General features: G+C 35.6%; 1 protein-coding gene across 4 annotated transcripts; it reads left to right on the top strand.

The window, feature by feature from the left end:
- Positions 1-4,147: 4,147 nt before the first annotated feature.
- LOC103701425 (kinesin-like protein KIN-14I) lies at positions 4,148-23,633 on the top strand. Of its 4 annotated transcripts, none has more exons than XM_008783462.4 (24): positions 4,148-4,419; positions 5,009-5,279; positions 5,804-5,876; positions 8,033-8,164; positions 8,384-8,622; positions 8,762-9,089; positions 9,819-9,918; positions 10,087-10,268; positions 10,372-10,487; positions 10,602-10,704; positions 11,038-11,190; positions 11,289-11,435; positions 11,591-11,791; positions 13,434-13,598; positions 13,706-13,849; positions 14,071-14,208; positions 15,074-15,268; positions 15,382-15,508; positions 15,684-15,886; positions 16,072-16,254; positions 19,708-19,803; positions 20,752-20,949; positions 22,250-22,521; positions 23,156-23,633. In XM_008783462.4, exons 2-24 carry the CDS (start codon positions 5,095-5,097, stop codon positions 23,346-23,348), a joined length of 3,873 nt encoding a protein of 1,290 aa, XP_008781684.1. In that variant the 5' UTR covers positions 4,148-4,419; positions 5,009-5,094; the 3' UTR covers positions 23,349-23,633. The 4 variants fall into 4 exon arrangements, with proteins under 4 accessions (XP_008781684.1, XP_008781682.1, XP_038984140.1 ...); XM_008783460.4 differs by having other exon boundaries at positions 10,369-10,487; XM_039128212.1 differs by having other exon boundaries at positions 4,153-4,419; positions 5,013-5,279; positions 10,369-10,487.
- Positions 23,634-24,510: the final 877 nt, after the last annotated feature.

Here is a 24,510-nt window from a genome sequence, read left to right as displayed (position 1 = left end):
GATGTAAAAAAAAATAATATATATATATAGAGAGAGAGGAGGAGAGAGATATATATTTACCCAAAAAACAGAAGAGTATTATATACTATTTAAGGCGTGTGGGACGAGTCCAACCGTTTCGTCCGAACCCAGGAAGGCTCATCTTGCCTCCTATCGAAGGAGTTGCTCTTTGTCGACCGTTTGTCTATCTCATAAATTAATACATTCATAACCCAATATCTAACCTTTTCCACATAATGTACCATTAATTTTTCTACGCTGTGCACCTTCTTGATTTGCATATAATGCTCCATAATGAGCTCTGGACTTAATTCTCGTGGGTTTTCAGTTTGTTGACACTATAATATCTAAAAATTGCCATATTGCAACGAGATAATAATGTTAATTAATTTTTTTAATAAAAAAATTTGGAAATTATATCGATAGACTGAATTTAGACATATGGAGAACACTATCTTAAGAATACGATTCACCTTCTTTTACGTAATCTAATCTCGTTTCAAAAATATAATCATCCGGCTCAGTTTGATCCGTCTCCGACAAGTACACTGAAAAATAAAAATAAAAATTGAGACAAGACGACTTCCGTCGCTTTCCCTCGCAAAAATCCTCGGACTCCTGGCCCTCTGCCGACATGGTAACGTCGAGCCAAGTAAATTAGGAACCGAAAGCAGCCTATAATTCGGCCCCTTTTAACTTGCAGCCAAGTACATGGTAGCTGGCGCTTGTGGTAAAGCGGTCGCGGGTGAGGCCATGAGCATGGCCACGAGAACATCACACAATATATTCATCACATTCACAGGCCGTCGCATTTCACATCTCATGCTATCTTCCAAACCGACCTTGTCGACAGGCCAGGACCCGCGGGGTCTGCCTCATGGTTCCCAAAGAGCTGAAGCCAGACAGAATGGCATAAAAAGGGGGCGGGGTGATTTTGGCCTTATATGGGTCTTGGGTCAGGTTAATTATCTCAGGGTGGCCATGTTTTTCTTTATGCACTTCAAAAAAAAAAAAAAAAAAAAAAGCTTCTCGCGACGGGCTCTAATTTAAAAAAGCAGCATAAATATTAGAGCTAATCATGTACTGAATCTCGAATCTAAATTATGTTCATTTTTAGTTGGGCTTTAGTTCGGACCTGTTTAAAATTTGATATTTTATGTGCCCAAATTTGGCCTATGATCGGATATACTTTAAATAAAATAATTGTCCACTCTGATGGTAATTATCTACATTTTCTATTTCTAGCGGTTATGGTAACTGACCTCGATTGCCTTCCAATACTACACGAGATGGTTGCTAATTGTTAGACTGATACTAATACTTTATCGGCTTTAGTTTGTTATTAATCTTACTTTGACTTATCACAACATGGCTTATATTGGCTATTTCTAATTATCATATAGCATGATAATTGCATCTTAGAATATTTTTGAGACTGATTCATTTGTCTTGCATTGTGATCGTTCATGATCTTTTGGCCTGCTTATCAATATCATAACGAAATTTTCCTCCCTCAAACTATCTTTTCATACTTAGTAAAATTTATCATGTCGGAACTCCATCGAGTCCAACTAAGATTATATGATTTTCGGTTGTTTGACTTCGTCCAATTTGGTTCATATGATGTCTCTTCATTGCTGCTTTTTTTATTGTTAAGATATGGTATAAACAAATATTTCGACATCTTCATATACCTGTATAAAATACTATCTAAATAATTATGAGATATGTACCTATGTGGCACGAAAGATGCGCCGTACTGCATCCAAACTCTAAAATATATTATGGCCAAAATAGAGTTAACAATTTCGGTAAAATGAATAATTTAGCTCCAGTTGAAAGATTTATTTATGTCGTCCATTTCTTTTCTTTTAATAAAAAATTACTCGTTTGTGGGACTCTTTAAATTCACACGATATCTTTGAAATATTTAAAGTATGACATCCTCTCGTTAACGACGAGGAGAACGATGATGCGCAAAACGCCACCTTTGCGTCGCCGCGACGCGCGTTAGTTGTTGGGGTAATGCATCTGAACGCGGCCGAAACCTTCCGAGCTTCGGCGCCCAACTACCGTATTCACCTCCCTTCACCGTTCCTCTACGATTGAGTTGGGTCCCCCTAGTCTTTCCATGCATTTTTCTTGCGGACAGACCATCTGTTACATAAAGCCATGGTCATCGCAGAAGGATGATGCAGCCATTTTTATTGTGGCTAGATTGATTTGATTTTATATTATTTGATTTTATATTAATTGGATTTATTTGCATATTGTCATTTTAGGATTTTTATGATATTGTTTTATTTGTAGATGTCTTTTTGTTATTTTGTGAGCCTATATATATATATGTCCATGCACTTGATTAGAGTTAATACATGGTTGAATGAAAAGCCTTCTTTCTCTTTTCCTTCTTTTTCTTTATCCTCTTTCCTCTTTCTCTTCTCTTCTTCTTCCTTTTTTTCCTCCCTTCCCCGTAGCCGTCCCGCATCAATTCAAGCTTAAAAAATATCATGAAAGAAAGCAGCTCAGATTCTACTCTAATCACTGCACTGCCACTTCCTTCTTCGAAAGGTAGGCCACCCTGCTTAGTGCGAGAGAAGAAAGAACAAAAAGAAATCTCTGCATTTTTTTTTTTAAGATTGAGAGTAATCGTGGGAGTGAATCGCCATGTATACAATGTCAATGCATTCTTGTGAGAAAACTGAGTAATATTCTCATTCTACTTGTTATCCATTAACAGTTTAGATGGTCCAATAACGATCTTTCAGAGAATTTAGTCAAAGTGTAAAGCCAAATTAATACTATATGAGAACATTCAGCACGCGGACAAGCCATAGCCAATTTAATACACATCATAGCATTTGTGGACTCTAGTGATAAATTTGCCGTGCTTAATGCATACGAGAAGAAAAGAAAGAAGGAAGATTACGACTTATCAAGTGATACTATGACCACACCGGTCTCATTAACTGTAGAGGACTAAGAAACTGACCTTTAGACAATTGAATACCTCTAAAAGATTATTTAATTTGCTTGCTTGTTGTACACTACACATACATAAACAGAAGAACAATTGACTTATCATACCATTTCTATTTTATCGAACTTAAGTACCATTCAAGAGCAAGGACTTCTAACAGGTCAAGGACAGATCTAACTAATTTAAAGTAGAGGAGCAAGAGCTTAACCCTTAGACAAATAGACACCTTCAATATATTATTAAATTCGCATGCATGCTGCATACTATACATATATAAAGAGTATAATAATTATGAATCATCAAGTGATAACGGTGCCATTGTATTTAACTTATTTATGATGTAATTAAGAGCAAGGACTTCAACTTTTAACTAACTACTCTTTTTCCTTATTCATTTTTATAGAACATGCTTAACTAACAAGCCATATATCCTTCTCAGTCTCCAAAGAAACCATATTCCTAGCTCAACCTAACTCGGACGGATCGAAAATTTTCTTCAAAAAAAAAATCACATTTCATTCCAGAAAATGCTTTAGCCATCATGCACCATGTTCCTAGCAGAAGAGCAATGCTATGATAAAATAGAACAATGCGAATTCTAATAGCCATTAATCTCCACAGTTCATGAAGGGAATTTATGACCAGAGAAGATCTCTGGCTTCAGAGAAATGACCTTCTATTCCTTACTAAAGTTATTTGGGGAATGGTTTGGTTTCATGATCAGGTTGAGGTATCTTGTGCTGCAGCCAAACTGTGTTTCATCAATATCTTTGCTCATCCTAATAGCTTAGCTTTCTTAGTTTTTGTACACAGAGTAGAAATAACAAAAAGAAAAAGAGAAGTGAAAACAAAAGAGGGGCATCCGTGAGGATATGGCGGTGAGGTGAAAGGCAAGATCACCATCACGTAACCATCATCAGATTGAATGATACGTAACTAAAAAATTACCTGCTATAACGAGACAAAAAACGGTCCCCATCCGGCCATTTGCCGCGGATCACCGGTAGCTCCCACGGTTGGGAAAAAGTTAATTTCGAAAGCTCTCCATTATGTGATATCTTTCACCGTCGCGGGCATGTCTCCCTCCCAAATCCCAGTTGCTTTTTTTCTAATAAAGCAAAGAAATTGTTTGCATCCCTTTTGTTTTCTCACGGCAACGCCAAAGACCGAGCTCGCTCGCTCTCTCTCTCTCTCTCTCTCTGTCCCTGTGATTTATTTAATCCTCGTGATCTCTTCCCTCCTCTTTCTTCCCTCCACGTCTTAACTCTTGGACTGGATCTCGTCTTGGACCGAAGAGGAGAGAAGAGAAGAGAAGCGGGAGGAGGACGCCAAGAAAAAAGATGGGGTTTTTGTTGTCTTTCTATTAATCTTGGGGTACTTCTGTAGGTACTCGATGGGTTCCGCCCTGCCACATTCTGTGGGTTTCGTCGTTCGGGAAGGTAATCAATCTCTTTTGGTGGCCTTCGCTTCTGCGATCCTTACGTTTTTGTTGGTGTTGATCTCGGTCGCAGATTCTCTTCTTTTGATCTCCGATCTTTTGTTTTCCGTCTTCGAGATATTTCGTCTCCTTCCTTTCTTATTCTCTGTCGCGTTGGAGAAATCTGGTGGTCTATGTGGTTTTAATTGGTGCAAAAATGTCGAATGCTGCTGGATTGACGAAGAATTTTGATTCTTATCTCGCTTTTTTTTCTCCCCGTAATAATGGAGGTACACATCATCTAAGGCATAATGTGGCTATTTCTTGTTGCGTATGATAGGATTTATGTCTAAAAGGGTATAAAGATCTTTTTTTGGACATGAAAATGGTTATGTAGGTTTCTTTTCATGACGTTTGGGCTTTTTGATTGAGAGGGCTTCTGTTTTTATGTAGGTTATGTTTTCCTTTTTGCAGTATATTGGTGCTTATCTTTTGTCTCAGGAAGCTAGATATGATTTAGGACATGTATTGTTTAGAACCAAACGCTAGTCAAGGCAGGAGCAATAAATTCATTTACTGTTTCATTTTTTTCCTTCTTTTGATTCTTAAAGGCAGGAAGAAGAGTGGTTTAGAAAGGATTGCTAATATTGGATAAAAGGAGTGGTCCTGGAAGGGGTATTGCTATTGATCCAGCAACATGACAGTAGATAATCCACCTGTGACAGCCCAAGGTGCTAGGGTGAGCCAATCTTCCTTCAGCTCCAGCAATGGCAATGCCACCCCTTTCCACTCCACTGATGGCAGTGCCACCCCTTTGCACAGCTATGCTGCCAGTGTGAATGATGATGGATATGACAGTGATGGCTCCTACTCTACTCCCCCGTAAGTTCATGCTTCCCTTCATTTTTTTTCCTTGTATGCTTTTAGACCTCCCTTTTTCATGTATTGTTGTTAGCTCATGAATAGATTAAGACTGATTAGAAACAGATGCTCGGAATTTTGATTTTTGTGACTCCAAAATTTCTTAACTATATCTGGTCAAAGGCAACCAAGGAAAATACCCTATTAAAACAAAAACAATTTCCTCAGTTTCATTATTGGGTCTATGAGGAATGAGCTCCTGACATTCAAGGTTCAACCAAAGCAGCTTTTCAGTTGCACAGGAATTTACCAATCTGGGACAAGCCTAAAATAGTAGGCAGGATGTAGGTCTTGTCATGTGCTGATACAAGATGTTTGTCACCAGATTTATCTTCACTGGCACATCAATGACTACTCTTGCTCTTTGTTGTTGTTGTTGTTGTTGTTGTTGTGCTGCAATCAGAGAAGAAGAGAGTTTTGTTTTCAGGGTGCATTATAATGCTTGCAATATATAAACTCTCACTTTCTTTGATATCCTTTTGCAGTACCCCAACAACCCTGTCAATGTTTTTTCCACCTGAGCTTGCTGGTGCTATCCCTTTGATCAACAGATTCCAGGTGCGTATAGAAGCTTTGTCCGCTTCATTAATTCAATGTCTCTTAATTTTTAGTGCAGCATAGGGAGATTGCTTGAATGTGTTGGACATCCACTTGATGCTTATTTATTTGCTGTTACATCCACCTGATGTTTATTTATTTGTTATTGTATAGTTTGTCTTAATCAATTTGGAAACTATGGAAAACATTTGTCAGCTTTGATAGAGATGGGATGATTAGTACTGTTTTTTCCCCTGTTTTTAATCATCATAGTTATGTCTTCAAGAATTGTAGATTAAAACATTAAGGATTGAAGTTCTGGCGGGATAGGGGCCGTTCCATCCCATTCTAGTGAGATTATGGCACATGGGACAGATGCGGGACCCTGAAACCCACTTGCGTCCCCTATCCCGGCCATCTTGCCTTCATCCTAGCCGGGTCATGCACCAATACGGCCGTCCATGTCGGGACATGCCCTCAGCCCTTTTTTCTAATGATGTTTCGGCTCATTGGGAGGGAGAAGGAAGGGAAAATCGGTTCAGCCTTACCTTTTTTCTGATGATGCATTGGCTAGTCGGTGTCATCCTAGGAGATAGGAAGGAGGAGGGAGGGGCTTGGTTCATAGGGCTCATTTCTTTTCTTCTTCTTCTTCCTTTTTTTCCCCGATAAGATGGAACTCGAGCTAGTCACGGGGAAGCCAGAAAATCACGTGCCTTTTTTTTCCCTTCCTAATGATGCAAAACTGTGGCATCTTTCGCGTGAAAGGACTCTTCGTCATCATTCGATCACGAACCACACAGATCTCAAAGTGCTCAAAACTCCACTATTCATTCATCCGCATAGATCTCAAAGCGAGCTGTCGATGGTTCAACGGTGGAAAGATGTTCCCTCCTCCTCCCTCCCCCCCTCAATGGTGGAAACATGGTTTGATTAGACGCTCGACCGGGATGTGAGGCATCTTGTTCTATGGGGAAACTGGTACACCCCTGTCCCACAGGATTTAAAATCTTCATTTTAATACTACAACATGGGATTTATATGAATGTTAACTGGTTTATGGACTTAGTTATGAATTGTATAGTTGAAAATCCATAAGTGATATACTTCATGGTTCGCTTCCGTTAACATTTTGGATTCCAGAGAGAATATTGAAGAAAATTAATCAAAGAAATCATGGATGCTATTCTCGGGCCTGACAAAATTTTCTGGTTAAGTAAAAAAGATGGTGACATGTAAATTTGAGACAATATGTAACTTCTATTGAAGTACATAAGCAAATGTGTCCCACCTAAAGGGTGGCAAAAATCCACTTCTGGAGTCCTAGTTGGCTGCAAGGTATCAGTTACTTGCTTCCCAATCATCCTCGCTTACTTAACTCGCATATGGAGTCATAAAAATAAACCAATAAAGGTGGTTTAGTGCCTGTGGAATTTAGCCTAGCAAGTGTTTCGTAAGTCATCTTTCCTAAGTAATGCCTGAAGTTCACTTAAAATGACACCATTTCAATTTGCATTGCTTTACTTTATACTTGTCTTATCATCCTTACCCTCTGTTTAATAAGTAAAGTTTTTGATTTGTGATTATTAGTTCCCTGAATGTCTTATGCCTGAAATCAGAGGTTATCCTATATTTTTCCTCATCCACCCTCAAAATACTCTAAAGGAATGCTAACTAGTCTGGTTGAGAAGCCAAACTATAATTTTTCTGCATTTCCTATAAGATTTAACACAATTCTGTGTAGTAGGTCTCCATGTGCATGGTGATGAGGTCTGCTTTGATCTTTTTGCTTCTAGCTCAATAATTATTTTTGACAGTGTGAAGCAGTGTCACCTATGTGTTGGGGTTTTACTTTTGACAGCTTGTGTTAAGGGAAAAATGTTAATTAATAGTTTTAAGGAGTTGGAAACTCCTATACGCCTCAGTCAAAGTGTTTTTTATAGGAGTAAGCACCTTACAGTGAACTAGAGTGCTATCAAGTACCTCTAATGCTTGAAATTTTTCATTTTCATCTGTGTCTTTGATGAGCTGATGCTTTAACTTTGTAATTCATTAGAGGACCTGTCATATGCAGGAAAATGATTTTTCAAATTTTGCTCACATTTATCATGTTGAAGTTGTTTGTATCTGCTGTGTATTTGTTTTTGCATCAAGTCTCAATTTGTCTCTCTTTTCTGTAGGTTGAGGGATTTTTGAAATCCATGCAAAAACAAATTCAATCTGCTGGAAAACGTGGTTTTTTCTCAAAAAAATCTGTTGGTCCTCAAGTTCGTGAAAAGTTTACATTCGAGGACATGCTGCGTTTCCAAAAGGTAGCGGTTTCAGTATTGCATTTACAAGACCTTTCCGAGAACACTAAGTGAAGAGTTCATGCATTCTATATAGCATTATGATGTTCAAATTTTGAATCCTAACAGAATACTAAAAAGAAAAGAAAAAGGAAAATAATATAGCATCAATATAGTTGCTCTGTTTTTTTTTTTGCAATTTTTCTTTCAGCAGTGTACTGACTATATTGCATCTTCTGACAGGAACCTATTCCAACTTCTTTGCTTAAAATGAGTAGTGATCTGGTAAGTCGGTCCATCAAAATGTTTCAGATTATTCTGCAGTATATGGGAGTTGATTCATCGGAGAAAATAACTATATTGAGTCTGGAAGAGCGGATTGAGCTTTTTGCAAAGCTTTATAAGCAAACTATGAAGCGTTCTGTGCTTCGAGATGAGCTTTTTGCACAGGTGTCCAAGCAAACACGTCATAATCCTGACAGGTATGTGAGTTTGATATACATTTAGATCAGTAGAAGCTCATTCTCAGTGCTGTCTTCCTCTATTATATGTGGGCTTTTCATTTAGCCTTATTGTACATAACCTTTTTAATTTCTATTTTTTGTTGACTAATTTCTGCAGGAGCTACTTGTTAAAGGCATGGGAACTTCTGTATTTATGTGCCTCTTCCATGCCTCCAGGCAAGGATATGGTGGCGTACTTATCAGAATATGTTCATTATGTAGCTCATGGGGTAAACACTGAACCTGAAATCCGAGTGCTTGCATCGAACACATTAAATGCTTTAAAACACTCAGTCAAGGCAGGACCTAGGCTTACAATTCCTGCACGTGAGGAGATTGAAGCTCTACTTACTGGTAAAAAGCTCACAACAATAGTATTTTTCCTGGATGAAACTTTTGAAGAAATTACATATGACATGACAACAACTGTGGCTGATGCTGTAGAGGTATTCACATGCATAGTTTCTTCTTGTTTTTCTTGTAATTTTGTTATCATATCTCCAGTGTGTGATATCACAATCAGCATGTCTTGCCCTTAAATTTAGCCATTAATAATCTTCAACATGTCTCCTCAAATTTTCTTTATAACCAAAAAGATTTTTTTTTTGGTGCCTTCCAACCAGAAAGCATGGAGAAGAATACTCCATAAATGTTTGTAAGCACTCTCAACCAAATGTGACCCCAAATCCTTTTAGAGATTTGGAAGTGAAATTGGAAAGTGAAGACAGGCAGAAGTACCTCTAGTATTTAATACTTGGTATCTCATAAGAGCAGCTGCCTTTTGCATTTCTAGAAGAACCTCACATTTCCATGTATGCCATAAAGGCCTTTCAGTGACCCCATGTTTCAGCATAGTGTTTTTTTTTCTTCTTTTGTATAATTTTTCCTCCCACAAATAGCTAAATGAGGATATGAAAAGAAGTGTTTTAGTGATTTTAAACCTCTTCAACCATAAGGTGGTAGAGGCACTGTAAAAAATTCATGTAGAGATAACTAAATTATTCCTTTGGCAACTTGGTTATAGGAAGATTTTTTTTGGTGGTTTTCTGGTGATGTCTGGAATCGTGCTTTTGTTGCTAGTAACAAACGTTCATACTTATGTTTAAGCTGGATAACTGATTTTTTACTTTTAAGTTTTCTGTATCTTAGTTACTGATTAAAATGATTTTTCCCAGGAGCTTGCCGGGATCATCAAACTTTCAGTCTACTCCAGTTTCAGTCTATTTGAGTACCGAAAAGTTGTCAATGGTTCAAAATCTCCTGATGTCGGCAATGGTAATTTTTCTAATAATCAAATCATTCAAATGTTTGGCTGTATAAAAAGAAACAAATTAGCTCAGTGTCTATGATTGTGGTAATACCACCTGTCTACGTAAGACATTTTCAAAAAGGCAGCTCTTGACTGTGCCTTTGTTTTTTAAATTTTTTTTTAATGGTGCACAGAGGAATATATTGGATTGGATGACAATAAATATATTGGTGATTTGCTGGCTGAATTTAAGGCAGCTAAAGACCGTAGTAAAGGGGAGATTCTGCATTGCAAACTTATATTTAAGAAACGACTATTCCGGGAATCAGATGAAGCTGTAGCAGATCCAATGTTTCTCCAGCTGTCATATGTGCAGGTATACGTCAGCTTAAAGATACTGATCAGCTTCCTGAAGTGGTCAGATTCCCTTTGATTCTGTCGTCATCTGCTGAATTAATTGTTTTTTCCTTTTCTAGCAGTTGCAACATGATTATATTTTAGGAAATTATCCTGTTGGGAGGGATGATGCTGCACAACTTTCTGCTTTGCAAATTTTGGTCGAGATAGGATTCGTTGACCATCCTGATATGTGTGGGTAAGTATCTGAGAAACCTAGTTGATCAAATTGCTTCTGTAGAATTTTTTCCTTGGTTCTAGTGACTTGTTATAGAAAGATCACATTTTCTATAAAGCCGTAATGATTTTGCAGTGAATGGATATTACTTCTTGAAAGGTTTTTACCTAGACAAATAGCGATTACACGAGCAAAGCGGGACTGGGAAATTGACATTCTCTCTCGTCATCAGTTAATGGTAAGGTTGGAACCAAGATGGTAAAAGATGGAAAGTCAAGCCTGGATGGCCTTTTAATCTTTATTTTTATCATATTTGTCCTGTTGAACATTTTATTTCCACACGCTAAATGTCATCTCAAATCTTTGTTTTTTATTAATTGATTTGCTTTTTAAGGTTCAGTCTATTTTCTTTCCAAGATTACTCACTGTTCTTTGTCTTTCATTTGCATGCATGGGTAGCACTTTTCATAAATGGTGACTTTGGTGTCATATTCTGAAATCATAAAAATCTTCATAGATCAATTTTTGTTACATATACATTTTCCCCATGTTTATATGTTTTTCCATGCAGGAACACATGTCGAAGGATGACGCAAGACAGCAATTTGTTCGAATCTTGAGGACCCTACCTTATGGAAACTCAGTTTTCTTCAGTGTGCGGAAGATAGATGATCCGATTGGTCTTTTACCTGGCCGGATCATTTTAGGCATCAACAAGCGCGGGGTTTGTCATAATTAATGCGATATTTTGGTTCTTGTAAAATTTAAATTGCCCATGCTCAAGTAATAGAAGTTGTAAACTCAATCATTCTATTCTTGCAGGTTCATTTTTTCCGTCCAGTTCCCAAAGAATACTTACACTCTGCAGATCTTAGAGATATCATGCAATTTGGTAGCAGCAATACTGCTGTTTTTTTCAAGATGAGAGTTGCTGGTGTTCTTCACATTTTCCAGTTTGAAACTAAGCAGGTTCCCCATATATATGTTGCTTTCTTTTCTAAAATCTATATATACACATATGCATATACATATACATATTCATATATATATATATATATATATATTCAGATTGGATGTTTTTGAAGAACTAAATAGTGATTGTTATATGATTTTGTACTATGCAGGGGGAGGAAATATGTGTTGCTCTTCAAACACATATAAATGATGTAATGCTCCGTAGATACTCAAAAGCTTGTTCTGCTGCTGGTAGAGCTACTCATGGTGATTTTTCTCAAACAGTTAAGCCGCCAAGCCTTGATATATATGAAAAACGCGTGCAAGAGTTGTCAAGAGCTGCTGAGGAATCTCAGAAAAATACAGATCGAGTGAGTAGTCTGGGTTGACTTTCAGTAGTACATAGGTAAAAGACATTCTGCATTTAGATCTTGTTTCTAATTTAGCTTTATTAATTACTTGACATTTCCAATCCCTGTTCTTATCTGTCAAGTTCAAACTTAACCATATAAAAGATATGCTTTTAAGAACAATTTCTTATCAAAGAGGCAGGTTCTATCCGTGGTAATACTGTGATTACCGGAGTAGAAAGTAAAAGCTTGTCATGGAACACCAAGAAATTGCTTATGTCTTTCTTGGAAAAAAATCAACACCCTAGTGCTCCACTAATTACTCCAAAAGCTCTCTTATGGCTATTTCCTCGGATAGCTCTCTATGTCTTAGCCACTTCAGAAGAGAGATGGGACTTGCAACAAGGACAGTTTGTCTAAATTCATTCTCAATTATTTGCTGATCATCTTCCTGATAACATTGGATGACATTAGCACTTTTCCTTGCCCCACTAGTATTCTCCAAATCAAATTTGTAAGTGATGTCATATATCCATTTCACAATTAAACCCTAGAGGGGGCAACCCAAAGAAGTCCTTCATGTTAGTATAATATCTATAAATTGCATGTTACTATAAATTGTAAGACATTTTCTAGGCTGCTAGGACAATTCTTATAACACACAAGATGCAAGAGCATGATAGTGTACCATTTAAGAATTGTCACATCCTAACATCTGGCCTGTTGAATATTTTAAAATGATGGCTTATTGCAAAAAAAAAAAAATCATTATTGCAAGATCAATGGAATCGTTTTTTTAGTATAAATTTAGGCCACTATCATCATATCACACCTTTTTGTTATCATGATACATATTTTCTTCTTTTCAAGACTTTTAATATGTAGATTGTGAGGACTTGTGCAAGCGTGTTTTTAGTCCCACATTGGTTATGAGGGAGTATGTGAGGACCCATGCAGATGTATGTGTAGTCCCACATTAGTTATTTACCAGGAAGATCTTGGCTACTTATATAGGACTAAGAAATTCAAAAAATAAGATCTTAGATACTTATACAGGACTAAGGAATCCAAAAAATAACTTCCGGCTAACTTTTTTGGGTGAGGTCCTAGATTGTTACAAATTGTATCAAAGAGGACTTGGCTTATGACCTATGTGGACTAGGGGATACTGCAGCACGGGCTTATTGAGGTTGACCATGGGCTGATCGTGTTGTTTCTGATTAGATTTGAATGGATTTGGACCCTTAGCCTAATGAGGATATCAAAGCTTAAATGAGGAAAGTATGTGAGGACCGCGTAGGCGTATGTTTAGTCCTACATCGGTTATGAGGGAGTATGTGAGGACCCATGCGGGCGTGTGTTTAGTCCCACATTGGTTATTCGCCGGAAAGATCTTGGGTACTTATACAGGACTAAGAAACCAAAAAAAAAAAAGATCTTAGATACTTATACAGGAATAAGAAATTCAAAAAATAACTTTCGTCTAGCTTTTTTGGGTGAGGTTGTGAGTTGTTACATAGAATATCAAACCATGCGTATATAGATAAAATATGTCTCAAAAATTTTTGGCTATTCTGGTTATTGTAGTTTAATCGGAAACCACGAACATTAACTGTTCTCTTTCTTTCTATCAAGGAGTTAACCATCTTATTATCCTTTATAGTTGTTGGAAGAAGTGCATGCAAAACAGAAACAAAAATTGAAGATGCAGGAGGAATTGCAAGGTCTGAAAGATACCTTGCAGTCTGAGAGGCAAAATCTACAAGAAGTTGTACGTGACCGTGATAAACTTCAAACACTGTGTGCAGAAAAAGATTCTGATTTGCAGGTAAGGTCTTGGTTAACAAATGCAAAATCATTTAATATTTTTTTAGTTTGGTATTTTCTAAATTTGGTTTCAATTGCTCAATAATTTCTACTATAATATTATGCCAGGCTGCATTAGCCGACAAAAGGAGCCTGGAGGCCAGGTTGGCAAAACTGAGCACTAAAGTGCAACTTTTAGTAGAGAATAATACCAAGGAGTATTTATCTGGATATAATCATGCTAAAGGTGATGGTTTGGTCAGTGATACAGAGGTGTGTTTGCTCACGTTCTTAGTTTTTATTATGGTATCATGCATCATGTTTGGTGCATTATACTGCACTTTACCAGTTTTATCATAGTAAATCATTATGTTTCTGTTTATATGCTTTATTGACTAAACTCTATGGGGCTATCTTCTGAACTTCCTCTTGGTTAAATTTCATGACCTGCTGTACAAAATTTTAAATGGTCATTTTTCCCCTTTCTAACACAGACATTAAGCAAACTTCAAGAGGAGTTGAGACAATGTAAAGAAGAGCTTCATGCGTCAAATGAAACTTCTAAGACACTGTTGAAGGAAAAATCTTTGCTTGAACAGAAGATCCAAAGACTCGAGAAAAAGAATAACGAGGTTCTGAATGCCTTTTGTTTACTATCTTTTGAGCTATGTATCAGCATATACAAGTACTTATTTTTCATCAATTATGTTGTCACTGAATCATTGGAGATGGATGTAATGTGTATGTATTCATGTGTTTACATATATGTATTTGTATTATATATATATATATATATATATATATATATATATATATAGAGAGAGAGAGAGAGAGAGAGAGAGAGAGAGAGAGAGAGAGGTATGTTGGGATGCTTCTGAGGGCATTTGGCTCCAAATGCTTCATGGTCAAAGACAGTGAATGTCCTATCAAAATGAATATCAGCATCATTTATCATGATCTACCATATTTAGATTGGCCAGAAATAAAAAAAATCACACGTTTCTAAGGTCTGTTACCTATGCATGAAATGAAAACAAAACTGACCATTTGAACAGTATGTTATCATGTTTATATTCGATCTATAGTTTAGAAACATCCAAATTCGCTGAAATTTGATAGTTGTTCTTTGAAATATTTAGATCAAGATCAATAACTTAGGCTTGCAAAATATATAGTTTATATTATGTTGTTGCTCACAAGTTATAATTCTATTGTTGTTCTTTTTTTTCCAAGTTTGATGCATTGGCAAGAGATCTCAAGATTAAAAAAAATAGTTTCTAAGTAGTTTTTATATTGTAGATCATGATCAAGGGTGCTGATTTTCGTTTTGAGAGATCCTTCATTGTTTTTGTTGAGGAAGCATTTGGAACCTCAGAAGCATCCTAGGGTGTTATTGTGATGATTCAATACATGCCAAGCCTTTCCAATTTCAACTTTGCTTTGCTGTAATCTCTAATAATTTGCTAATCTCTTTTAATTCTGGCTTTTAATATGCAGAAGAGTATAATTGAAAGTAGTTTTGAAGATGAACGTAGAAAACTCAAATTGCGTATTACAGAGTTAGAGCAGAGGTTGAAAAGTATGTCAGAAGCCTTAAATGCTGCTGAATCTACTCTTACAATGAGAACTGTTGAACTGGATGCAGTACAAAACAATCTAAATGAGTTGGAAGAATTGCGGGAATTTAAAGAGGTAAAGTTATTTCATGCAAACACATCAACTATATCAACTTTAATGTTATCATTAGGAGCATTTGAACTGGTGTAACTAAGGCCATGTCTTTGTGAATGCGAACTTGTTAATAGGATATTGATAGGAAGAATGAACAAACAGCTGAAATTTTGAGAAGACAAGGAGCACAGTTGGTTGAACTAGAAGCACTTTATAAGGAAGAACAAATTTTACGAAAGCGTTATTATAATACGATTGAAGGTTTGCATTTTATACAATATTGTAGTTTTATCCAGTACGAAATTATATTTCAACTTTTCAAGTTTTATAATACTGCTGTCTATACTATCATATTTGTTTATATAAGCTTAGTATTTGAATTTTATAAAATTTTTATATCAATAGCATATTTTGGAATAACTATAATAACTTGCAGATATGAAAGGCAAGATAAGAGTCTACTGTCGTTTGCGTCCTTTAGATGAAAAGGAGATTGCAGCTAAGGAGAAGAGTGTTATCAGCAGTATAGATGAATTTACAGTTGCACATCCTTGGAAAGATGATAAATCAAAGCAACATGTCTATGACCATGTTTTTGATCAAACTGCTTCTCAAGAAGAAGTTTTTGAAGATACCAAGGTAATTTGTGTTTTGAATTTAGTCATTTTTATATATCTATTTAAACCCTAAAATAACATACTAAAACCTATATAATAAATTCACACAATAGATATCCATTACCAAATGACTTTTATATCTAAATAATCATAAATTATAGAACTTTATTCATTAATTTGGTTTTACTTTTTAATCATTGTATGCAGTATCTGGTGCAATCGGCTATTGACGGATATAATGTTTGCATATTTGCATATGGTCAAACTGGTTCTGGGAAGACTTTCACAATTTATGGTTCAGAAAGTAATCCTGGACTTACCCCAAGAGCAACAGGCGAACTTTTTAAAATAATGAAGTGTGAAAGCAACAAGTACTCATTTTCTTTAAAGGTAGACATTTGTTTTTATTGTCTAAAATTCTACAATTACATTTTCTTCTACAAGATAATTATATGTTGTGTTAAAATTAATTTCATTTTTTTTAATCATTGAGTTTCTCCTATTCATGGATTAATGCTCTTTTCTAATTCAGTATATATTACATATAAAATGCTATTTCTTGATGTCATTTTATTAATTTATCTTGAATTGTGCAGATTGTAGTAGCATTTTTAAATTATGTTATATAATGGTTTCTTTTTGTCTTTATCTACATGAAACAAGAGAATTTATGGCCAATTCTAGTTTTCAAAAAAAAGAAAAGAAAAAAAGAAAGACAACTTTGAAATGCCCATATGTAGGGATCTTGTCTGAAGGTTATAATACCAAAATAAGATGACATAAGCACAGCAACACGAGAAATCAGCCAGTGGAAATGGCTTCCAATTATAATCTTTTCAGAACCATGTTATGGAATTACTCCCAATAATTTTTCACACTTAATCCTCCCCACTGCATCATTCTCACTATGTCCGGTCATAAAATTGTATTCCTCCCATAACTCCCACCATATGACATGGGGAAGCAATTTGCTGGATGGTGTAACAAGTGCTCACATTTTTATGTTATTCAACATCATCTATTTGGTAAAGTTTTAGAAATGTTGGTCAAAGAAACCTGACAAGAAACTGAAGGAGATAGGTATGCTCTTATAGTTAGTCCACCAACTTGTGAACCTTGACAGTTTCATGCTTTTTCAAGCTTATCATATGTCAGGATCTCACCTAGGACTTCAAGCAGGAACAAGCAGCCAAACTTATGGTTTTCTTGAGGAATCAAAGGCTTATAAGTTAGTTTCTGGATGTTGAACTGAGCAAGTCGAATGAAGAACACTTCAAGAAGTCTGCTACCAAATGCACATGTCAGCTTCCGCTGATATGGTAGATGGCCATGTTATAGCACTAATTGGAAAGCGAAACCATCATGCATACAAATGATGTTCCTCCTTAGTTTCAAGGTGCTAAATTACTTCATTCCCCTGCATGCTTCAATGCTTATAACGAAAGGCATCTCTATCTGTTGCAACCAAAAGAAACTTAGGAAAGCAACCTTCAGGAACAAGGATGTGGTAAATCGCATGAAGGAACTATGCTGTGGTTGTGTTACAAAGATAGGAATATAGAAAATGGCTAAACAATTATTTGATAGATCATTCTTTGATCTATAAAATTGGCCCCTTATGAAAAGAATAAATTTGTTGGATTTAGGTAGAAAACAATTACTTTCCAGTGTTCTTTGGACAAAGGTTGGTTTTGCTTAAAATTCATAGCGGCAAGGTGAATAATTGGCTGGAAGCATTGTAAAGCAAGTGCAGGAGATATCATGAAGGGCATTGTGTTAGGTAGGATTTTCCAACTAAAAAGTTTGAATTCCTCTGCATCTTTTACCCATCCAATAACCAAGCCCTATTTTAAAAGCATTCCACATATTGGGGTTCTCTTTCAAAGAGGAGGTATTGTCCTAAAAGGCAGAATGATACCCCGAGAGATCTTCATATGAAAGCTTTCTTTGCTTTTAGATGCTCTTAAAGATCTCCATTCTTACCAAGCCATCCGAATTGTCCACTTTCTCCCCTTTCCAAAGTACTATCTTCTTCTCAATCTTTTCCATTTCTTGGAAAGTACACGGGGATTCTAAATAAGGGTTGGCAGGCAATAAATGGATGATTGGTCAATGAGGCTTTAGGTCAACATGGCCTAAAGTGCTTTTTGATATTAATGTGGATACTTCAAACCCTTTTGAGGGTGGTAGATATGTGAGATGCAACTGAGCCATTAATCTGGTCAGGTATTTGGTTATGCTCTTTTACTATACAATACGAAAACATATCTTGCATAAAGTACATATTGCTGTTGCTTTTCCGAGGTGGCATTGTCACTTCTGTATTGTTTAATATTTTTAAAAATGTAACAGCTGTCACTAAGGACCTATTTTTTTATTGATTAGTTTTTGTGAAAAAATTGTAGAACAGATGTTGACATGATCCAAATGACATTTACTACAATTTTCATTGGCTTTTGATTAAATATACTTGTATTTAATATTTTATTGATTAGTTTTTGATAATGTTCACCGTACCGACCATATCGACGTACCGGTGGGTGCCGGTACTGGTATGGTACCAAACCGAACCGATACCGTACTGGTTTGGCTGGTTCGGGCCAAAATACAAAAAAATTTTGGATCCAGTGCGGGCCGGTCGGTTCGGGTCGGTACCGGTTTGGTACGGTCCGGTACCGACCAGTACGGGTTGCGAATGGTCGGAACCGAAAAATGTAGCTGTACCGTACTGGTTATGTTCGATATCGGTATATACCGGTCTGTACCGACCCGTACTGAATAGTACGACAGACCATGCTTGTATATATAAAAGACTTGATATTTATATTATTTTCACAAAGTCATATAATTGATATCTATGAAGACTATACAGGACGATGTTAATATCAATGAAGATTTTTATAAGAAATTTGAATCATTTAGTAGGAAAAAAAACTAGTTGCAATTTGTCAGATTTTTATATTACTACAGTTATAATTTTCTCCTGTCAAACGCTAATAAATATGTTGGGATGGGGTTCCTTCTCCCTCCTCTCTCCTCTACAAAACAAAAAAGGAAAAGGTAATAAAGATTAATTATCCTAAGTTACTATTATTACTTATCAAGATTGCTAAACCCTTAAATGATGCATGAAAATAGAATGTATAATGACCTAGAAATTAATATTTGACTCCCTTTATTTCTTTTTAAAATACTGATGCACATTTCAAGCTCAAAAAACACTTGGGAGGTGGGGCATTCCTAAAATCTCCAACAAAGCATTGACTTCTAATTGTTAGTTCATTAATAATTATAGTATTCTTTCATTAGACCTTATTTTGCCAACATAAAAGAGAAGAAACTAGATTGACAGACTTATACTAAATCTGTTTGGCAAGCTATTTAGATTTTACCACTATGAAAATACTCGTCATTTCTTAAGCATTATATATCAATAACGGTTTTAGAAAACCCAAGATTATTCAAGGAATGCCTATTTTGTTTTTGACTGCTAGGAGTCAAATATCTGGCAAAATTTGGAATTTCATATGGCTTAAGCCTTGTAAATAGTTGAGAATCTTCTTAAGTAATTGGTTGTTTGAGAATTATAACCAAATGTAAGATTAAGGCCTCTCAATAATTTTCTAAGAATACCTGGCCTTGTAGTTCCAGAAATAAATTGTTTGACCGCATTTCTCATAGATCCTTTGTTGCACACCCACCTTCATTAGTTTTCACTAGTTTTATTGTATAAAAAAATAAATTTGTTATGTATCTTGCAGTAATATTTTATGCTCTTAGGATCTTTCTGTTCATAATGCTGTTGTGTTCATGTGACATGGAGTATTCTTGATGAATTTGCAGGTGTATATCGTAGAACTGTATCAAGATACTCTGGTAGACCTCTTATTACCAAAACATGCAAAGCGTTTAAAGTTAGATATTAAAAAGGACTCAAAGGTAAATTTGCTCTTCCATGCTTGAAATGCTTTAAACAAAATGCAATATATTTTCTATTCATCCTCAAAAATAGTTAATGCGTAAAAATTCTTGGATGCAAACATTTATACATGCATATATATGTACACGCATGCATGTGTGCATCAACATGCACATGCATTCACATATACATAAAACAGGCATGCACCAATGAGATGACCCGAAAATGCTTATAAGGGTTAAATTGGTGCCAAGATGGATTGTGAAACATCCAAATTAGTGGTCATCCATAACAATCATCACAGTTTATAACAACGTAGTTTATAAAATAATGTAGGATCTTAGCAAGCCAAGCTTTAGAGTTCTGGAACTTAAATATCAATAAAAAATTGGGACATCTAAAATTTTAACATATGCAGACTTCTTTATCCAGCCTTATGTGTGCCTGTTAGCTGCATAATTTCATTAACTTAATTTTTCTGATATTGACGATACAAGACCTCTAAGATCGATAGCGTTATATATTTTTGGAGGAAGGGGAAGTCATATGTTAATAACCGAGAAAAATCCTGTGCCAACTATTCTGTTGAGATATGCAATTAAAACTATAATTAGGGGAGAGCTCTATGTCATTGATGGGCTTCCAGAGCACTTGCAAGAGAGGAGAATGAGCCTTTTTCTTATGGTTATATATTTGATCACACACTTTCCATAATTTAAACCTAGCTTTTAGTTATGATGCTCTCACTTTCAGTTTGATATATAGACATTGCCTGTGAACTAAGTTGTTACCTCACAGCATTAAAACAATATTTAATTTTAAAAATCTCACTATTAAAAGGCTTCTTATGGATGCAAGAAACTAGAAATTCATGTTGTTTAAGAAGTAATCTTTTTAAATACAAAGACATGCTCAATAGTTTGGATTCTTAAAGAGCTTTTATTGGTGAATACTCTCTTTTTCTTCAGGGCATGGTGTCTATAGAGAATGTGACAATTGTCCAAATTTCAAGCTTCGGAGAATTAAGGACTATTATTTCCAGAGGATTTGAACAAAGACATACTGCAGGAACTCATATGAATGATCAAAGTTCAAGATCACATCTGATACTTTCAATTATTATCGAGAGCACCAATCTTCAAACTCAATCTCTTGCCAGAGGAAAGGTAAAAATGTGCTAACCATGGTGCAAAGTGCTGTCAAATCAAAACCAAAAGTTTGGATTTTGGCCTGAACTAGATCCGAAACTGCAATCAGGTTTAGAGTCAGCCAAAGCTAGCTTATAAGGCTAGATATAACGAACATGTAGATCTTTTTTCCTGATTATTTACATTTCCTTGTTCTTTTAGAAGTTCGGAAGCATTTTTTCGAAATTAAGTGATAGTCTTGGGAACATGGAAATTATGTGATGTTAGATTAATTTTTCAACATAGATTTGGCTATCCTTCAAAACATGGTGTTTTAACATTTTATTTTTAAATAATAGTTTTTTGATTGATTCAATCTAAAACTACTGAAACATTATATCTGAACATCCTAAACAATATGTATATATTGAAATTATGTTTAATTTATTATTCCTTACTCCCTATCTTCTTTGTTATTTCTTTTTTTTTTTAATAAGTTTCTTGCAAATGTTTCAACCAAATCAAGAGTGAGATATTGGAACTACCGAACTGGAACTGCTTTAATCTGTCCATAATTGGAACTGAAAGCAAGTTCTAAAGCCTTGGTAGTTGACGCAGCTAAACATCTTCTTCTGTGTATTTTCCTAGACAATTGTATAATTTGAACGATTTCTGTAACGGGTATAGTATATAATTATAAATCATAGAAATTATCTTATGAATAATATCATTTGCTTAGTCATTCAAGTCATAATGGATTAAGCATCATCTCAAATTTTGGGTCAAAAATTAGCCTAGCAAGGGAAAAATTTCATGCATTCACAAATTCTCAGGAGTACTCAAGAAAAATATCTAGACTACAAAATTAAGAAAAAAATAAAGTAGATTTACATTTTAATGAAGCTTTGGTAAGTAGTCAGGATTCAGTGATTTTTTTTACAAAGACCAGAACAAGTCGGTGATTGATTTGCAAAAAAAAAATCATGAATCATCTTGAAGATTCTCCAAAAGGTTGTAATTGTGTGGATTTCGTTGTGCTAGGAAAGAGCTGTGAAATAGTTGGAGAATAGTTTAGTTCATCAGATCATGTCCCTTGGTGAACTTATATAGTTCTATGTGGATGGTAATTTCTATTATGTGCAACCAGTACAGAATTTCACCACTATATAACTCATGACATCACCTAGGAACTTAGCTAGAGAAAATACAACTGGTCATCTTAGTGAATCCATAACATCTTCAAGTAAAATTGTTCTGAGCTCAAAGTGCTGAAATTCAGTCTGTTATTTTTACCTTTTTTGCCAAGTCAATTCTGACCTCTAATATCATCAATTTGCAGCTTAGTTTTGTAGATCTTGCTGGTTCTGAGAGGGTAAAGAAGTCAGGTTCTGCAGGAAATCAATTGAAAGAAGCCCAAAGCATCAACAAATCCCTTTCAGCCCTTGCAGATGTCATTGGTGCTTTGTCTTCTGATGGACAACATATTCCATACAGGAATCATAAATTGACAATGCTCATGAGCGACTCTATCGGGGGCAATGCTAAAACTCTTATGTTTGTGAACGTGTCTCCAGCAGAGTCAAACTTGGATGAGACTTATAATTCTCTGATGTATGTGCCCCTTTGATCTTATCTGATCTGTTTTTTGTGGCTTTAAATTATTTGAGTTCTTAAGGTTGCTTCATACCAGTTTTTTATGAGATTGATCACTAGTCAATACAAGGAGACCTGCTTTTACCATACAATAAGGATGTTTCCTCATTTGATGGTCAAGCAAAAGAGTCGGTCACCACATATGGTTTAACTGTGGGTGCAAATGGTCTCTCTGTTTCGAAGTTCATTAGATTTTGTTGAAGTATTAATCAAACACAAACATGTTGAGTTTTCTGGGTTGATATTCACTCATTCTGAAGTGCTATGATTTTACATTTCATGGTGCATGAAGATATATTTAGTTGATTTAAATTGAACTTAGTTTCTAGATATTTTCTTTTTTCTGGATCCTGTTGCTCGCCATCTTGATATGCTTGGCATGGCTGAATATGCTATTGCATTGATTCTGTTTATATTGAATATCATGGTATCCGCTTCTTGCAAAATACTCCTAGTTTGACCCATAGCTTGAAAATGTTTTCCTTTGTTTTCCCAGCTTTACCAATTGTATTTCACATAGAACAACTTGAGTCATCTGATCTACATCTGTCATTAAATACCTATGTTCTTATTAACTATGTTCTATGTACAGGTATGCATCTAGGGTTAAGTGTATTGTGAATGATCCGAGCAAGAATGTTGCCTCGAAAGAAGTTGTACGTTTAAAGAAGCTGTTGGCCTATTGGAAGGAACAAGCAGGGAAGCGAGGCGACGATGAAGAGTCTGAAGAGATCCAGGAAGTACGACATTTACGAGAGAGAACAGGTGGCCGGCTTTCTACTTGAAAGTTTACCAAAGGTGGCAGGTCCTTTCTTTTGAGCAAAGACAGGTCTTTCTTCTGAAAGACTGCATTTTGTGCCGTCGGGATGCCAATCTCTACTACCCTTGGAGATAGCAAACAAATGTTCAAGTATTTACCAACAGGCTTCAAGGATATATTGAGAAGCATGGGATCAATGTTGATTGAGAAAGCCCATACTTTTGTACAGTAGAAAAATCATATCTGCAACAACTATGATGTATACATAAATTACATTTTCCATTTATAAGAAAAGTTCTTCATAGAATTATTATAGGTGCATACAAAATTGCTTACTAATCTTGTAAACAAATGAAGAATGTATGTCACATCTATCTCTCTCTCCAGTTTCCACTTGCTGTCACCAAAAAAAAAAAAAAAAAAAAACTCGCTTTAATGGAGGACCCTACATGCACATAAGACTTGGGTTAGACCTATATAAATCAGACCACAACACGGTAATCAATTTGGGTTAAGGTCTGGTTCTTTTTCTTGCTGCATTATATTTAAATTTGAATCTTTTATCACATTTTGAAAAAATCTGCAATATCTTTTTTGAGGAAGGAAAGACAAAAAAAAAAAAAAAAAAAAAAAAAACCTTATTACCTCCCTTGGCGCTCATGGTGTGGAAGGAACAGTGTTCCGACATGACATAAAATTGTGACGCTTTGACCAACAAATTCTATGACAAGAACTTCAAATTTGCAATGCTTCTGCTTTTCCTGTGTACCAAGCTGTTTCCACCTGATAGAAACTAATCATCAAGAAAGGATCTTTTTCAGTTTCTTTTACAAGCCATATTTGTCCCTTATTGTTGGTTGAAGTCAAAGATTCAAGCACGGGTGGATATATTGAAAACATTACACAATTGATTTTGACCATCCAATGACATTTATATGTTCTCCATATATGGTATGCTGCCTTGCCAGTTTACATCTTCACACTCAGTTTAAATTGATTGCAATTGCATGGTTGTTGAATTGAGTTTGGATCTAACCATATCCAAATTTGACCCAATAAACTTGCCAGATCCAGCTTTGTGAACTTAAACAATTTCCTCTCAAGATATTTTATTCTAATAATCAGATTACTGTGTTGTTAGGTACCATTTACAACCGCAGCATCAGCAGAAAGTACTACTTAATAAT

Source organism: Phoenix dactylifera, chromosome 1 (genome assembly GCF_009389715.1).
Source record: "Phoenix dactylifera cultivar Barhee BC4 chromosome 1, palm_55x_up_171113_PBpolish2nd_filt_p, whole genome shotgun sequence".
NCBI classification, from domain to species: Eukaryota; Viridiplantae; Streptophyta; class Magnoliopsida; order Arecales; family Arecaceae; genus Phoenix; species Phoenix dactylifera.
The sequence above is the reverse complement of the archived record's forward strand: the minus strand, read 5'-3'. Positions and strand labels throughout refer to the sequence as shown.

Coding starts and splice junctions, on each gene's coding strand:
- LOC103701425 (XM_008783460.4), top strand. CDS start 5,095: ATGACAGTAGATAATCCACCTGTGACAGCCCAAGGTGCTAGGGTGAGC. Junction 11,191..11,288: donor TAGGCATCAACAAGCGCGGG/GTTTGTCATAAT, acceptor CTATTCTTGCAG/GTTCATTTTTTCCGTCCAGT. Junction 11,792..13,433: donor CTCAGAAAAATACAGATCGA/GTGAGTAGTCTG, acceptor TATCCTTTATAG/TTGTTGGAAGAAGTGCATGC.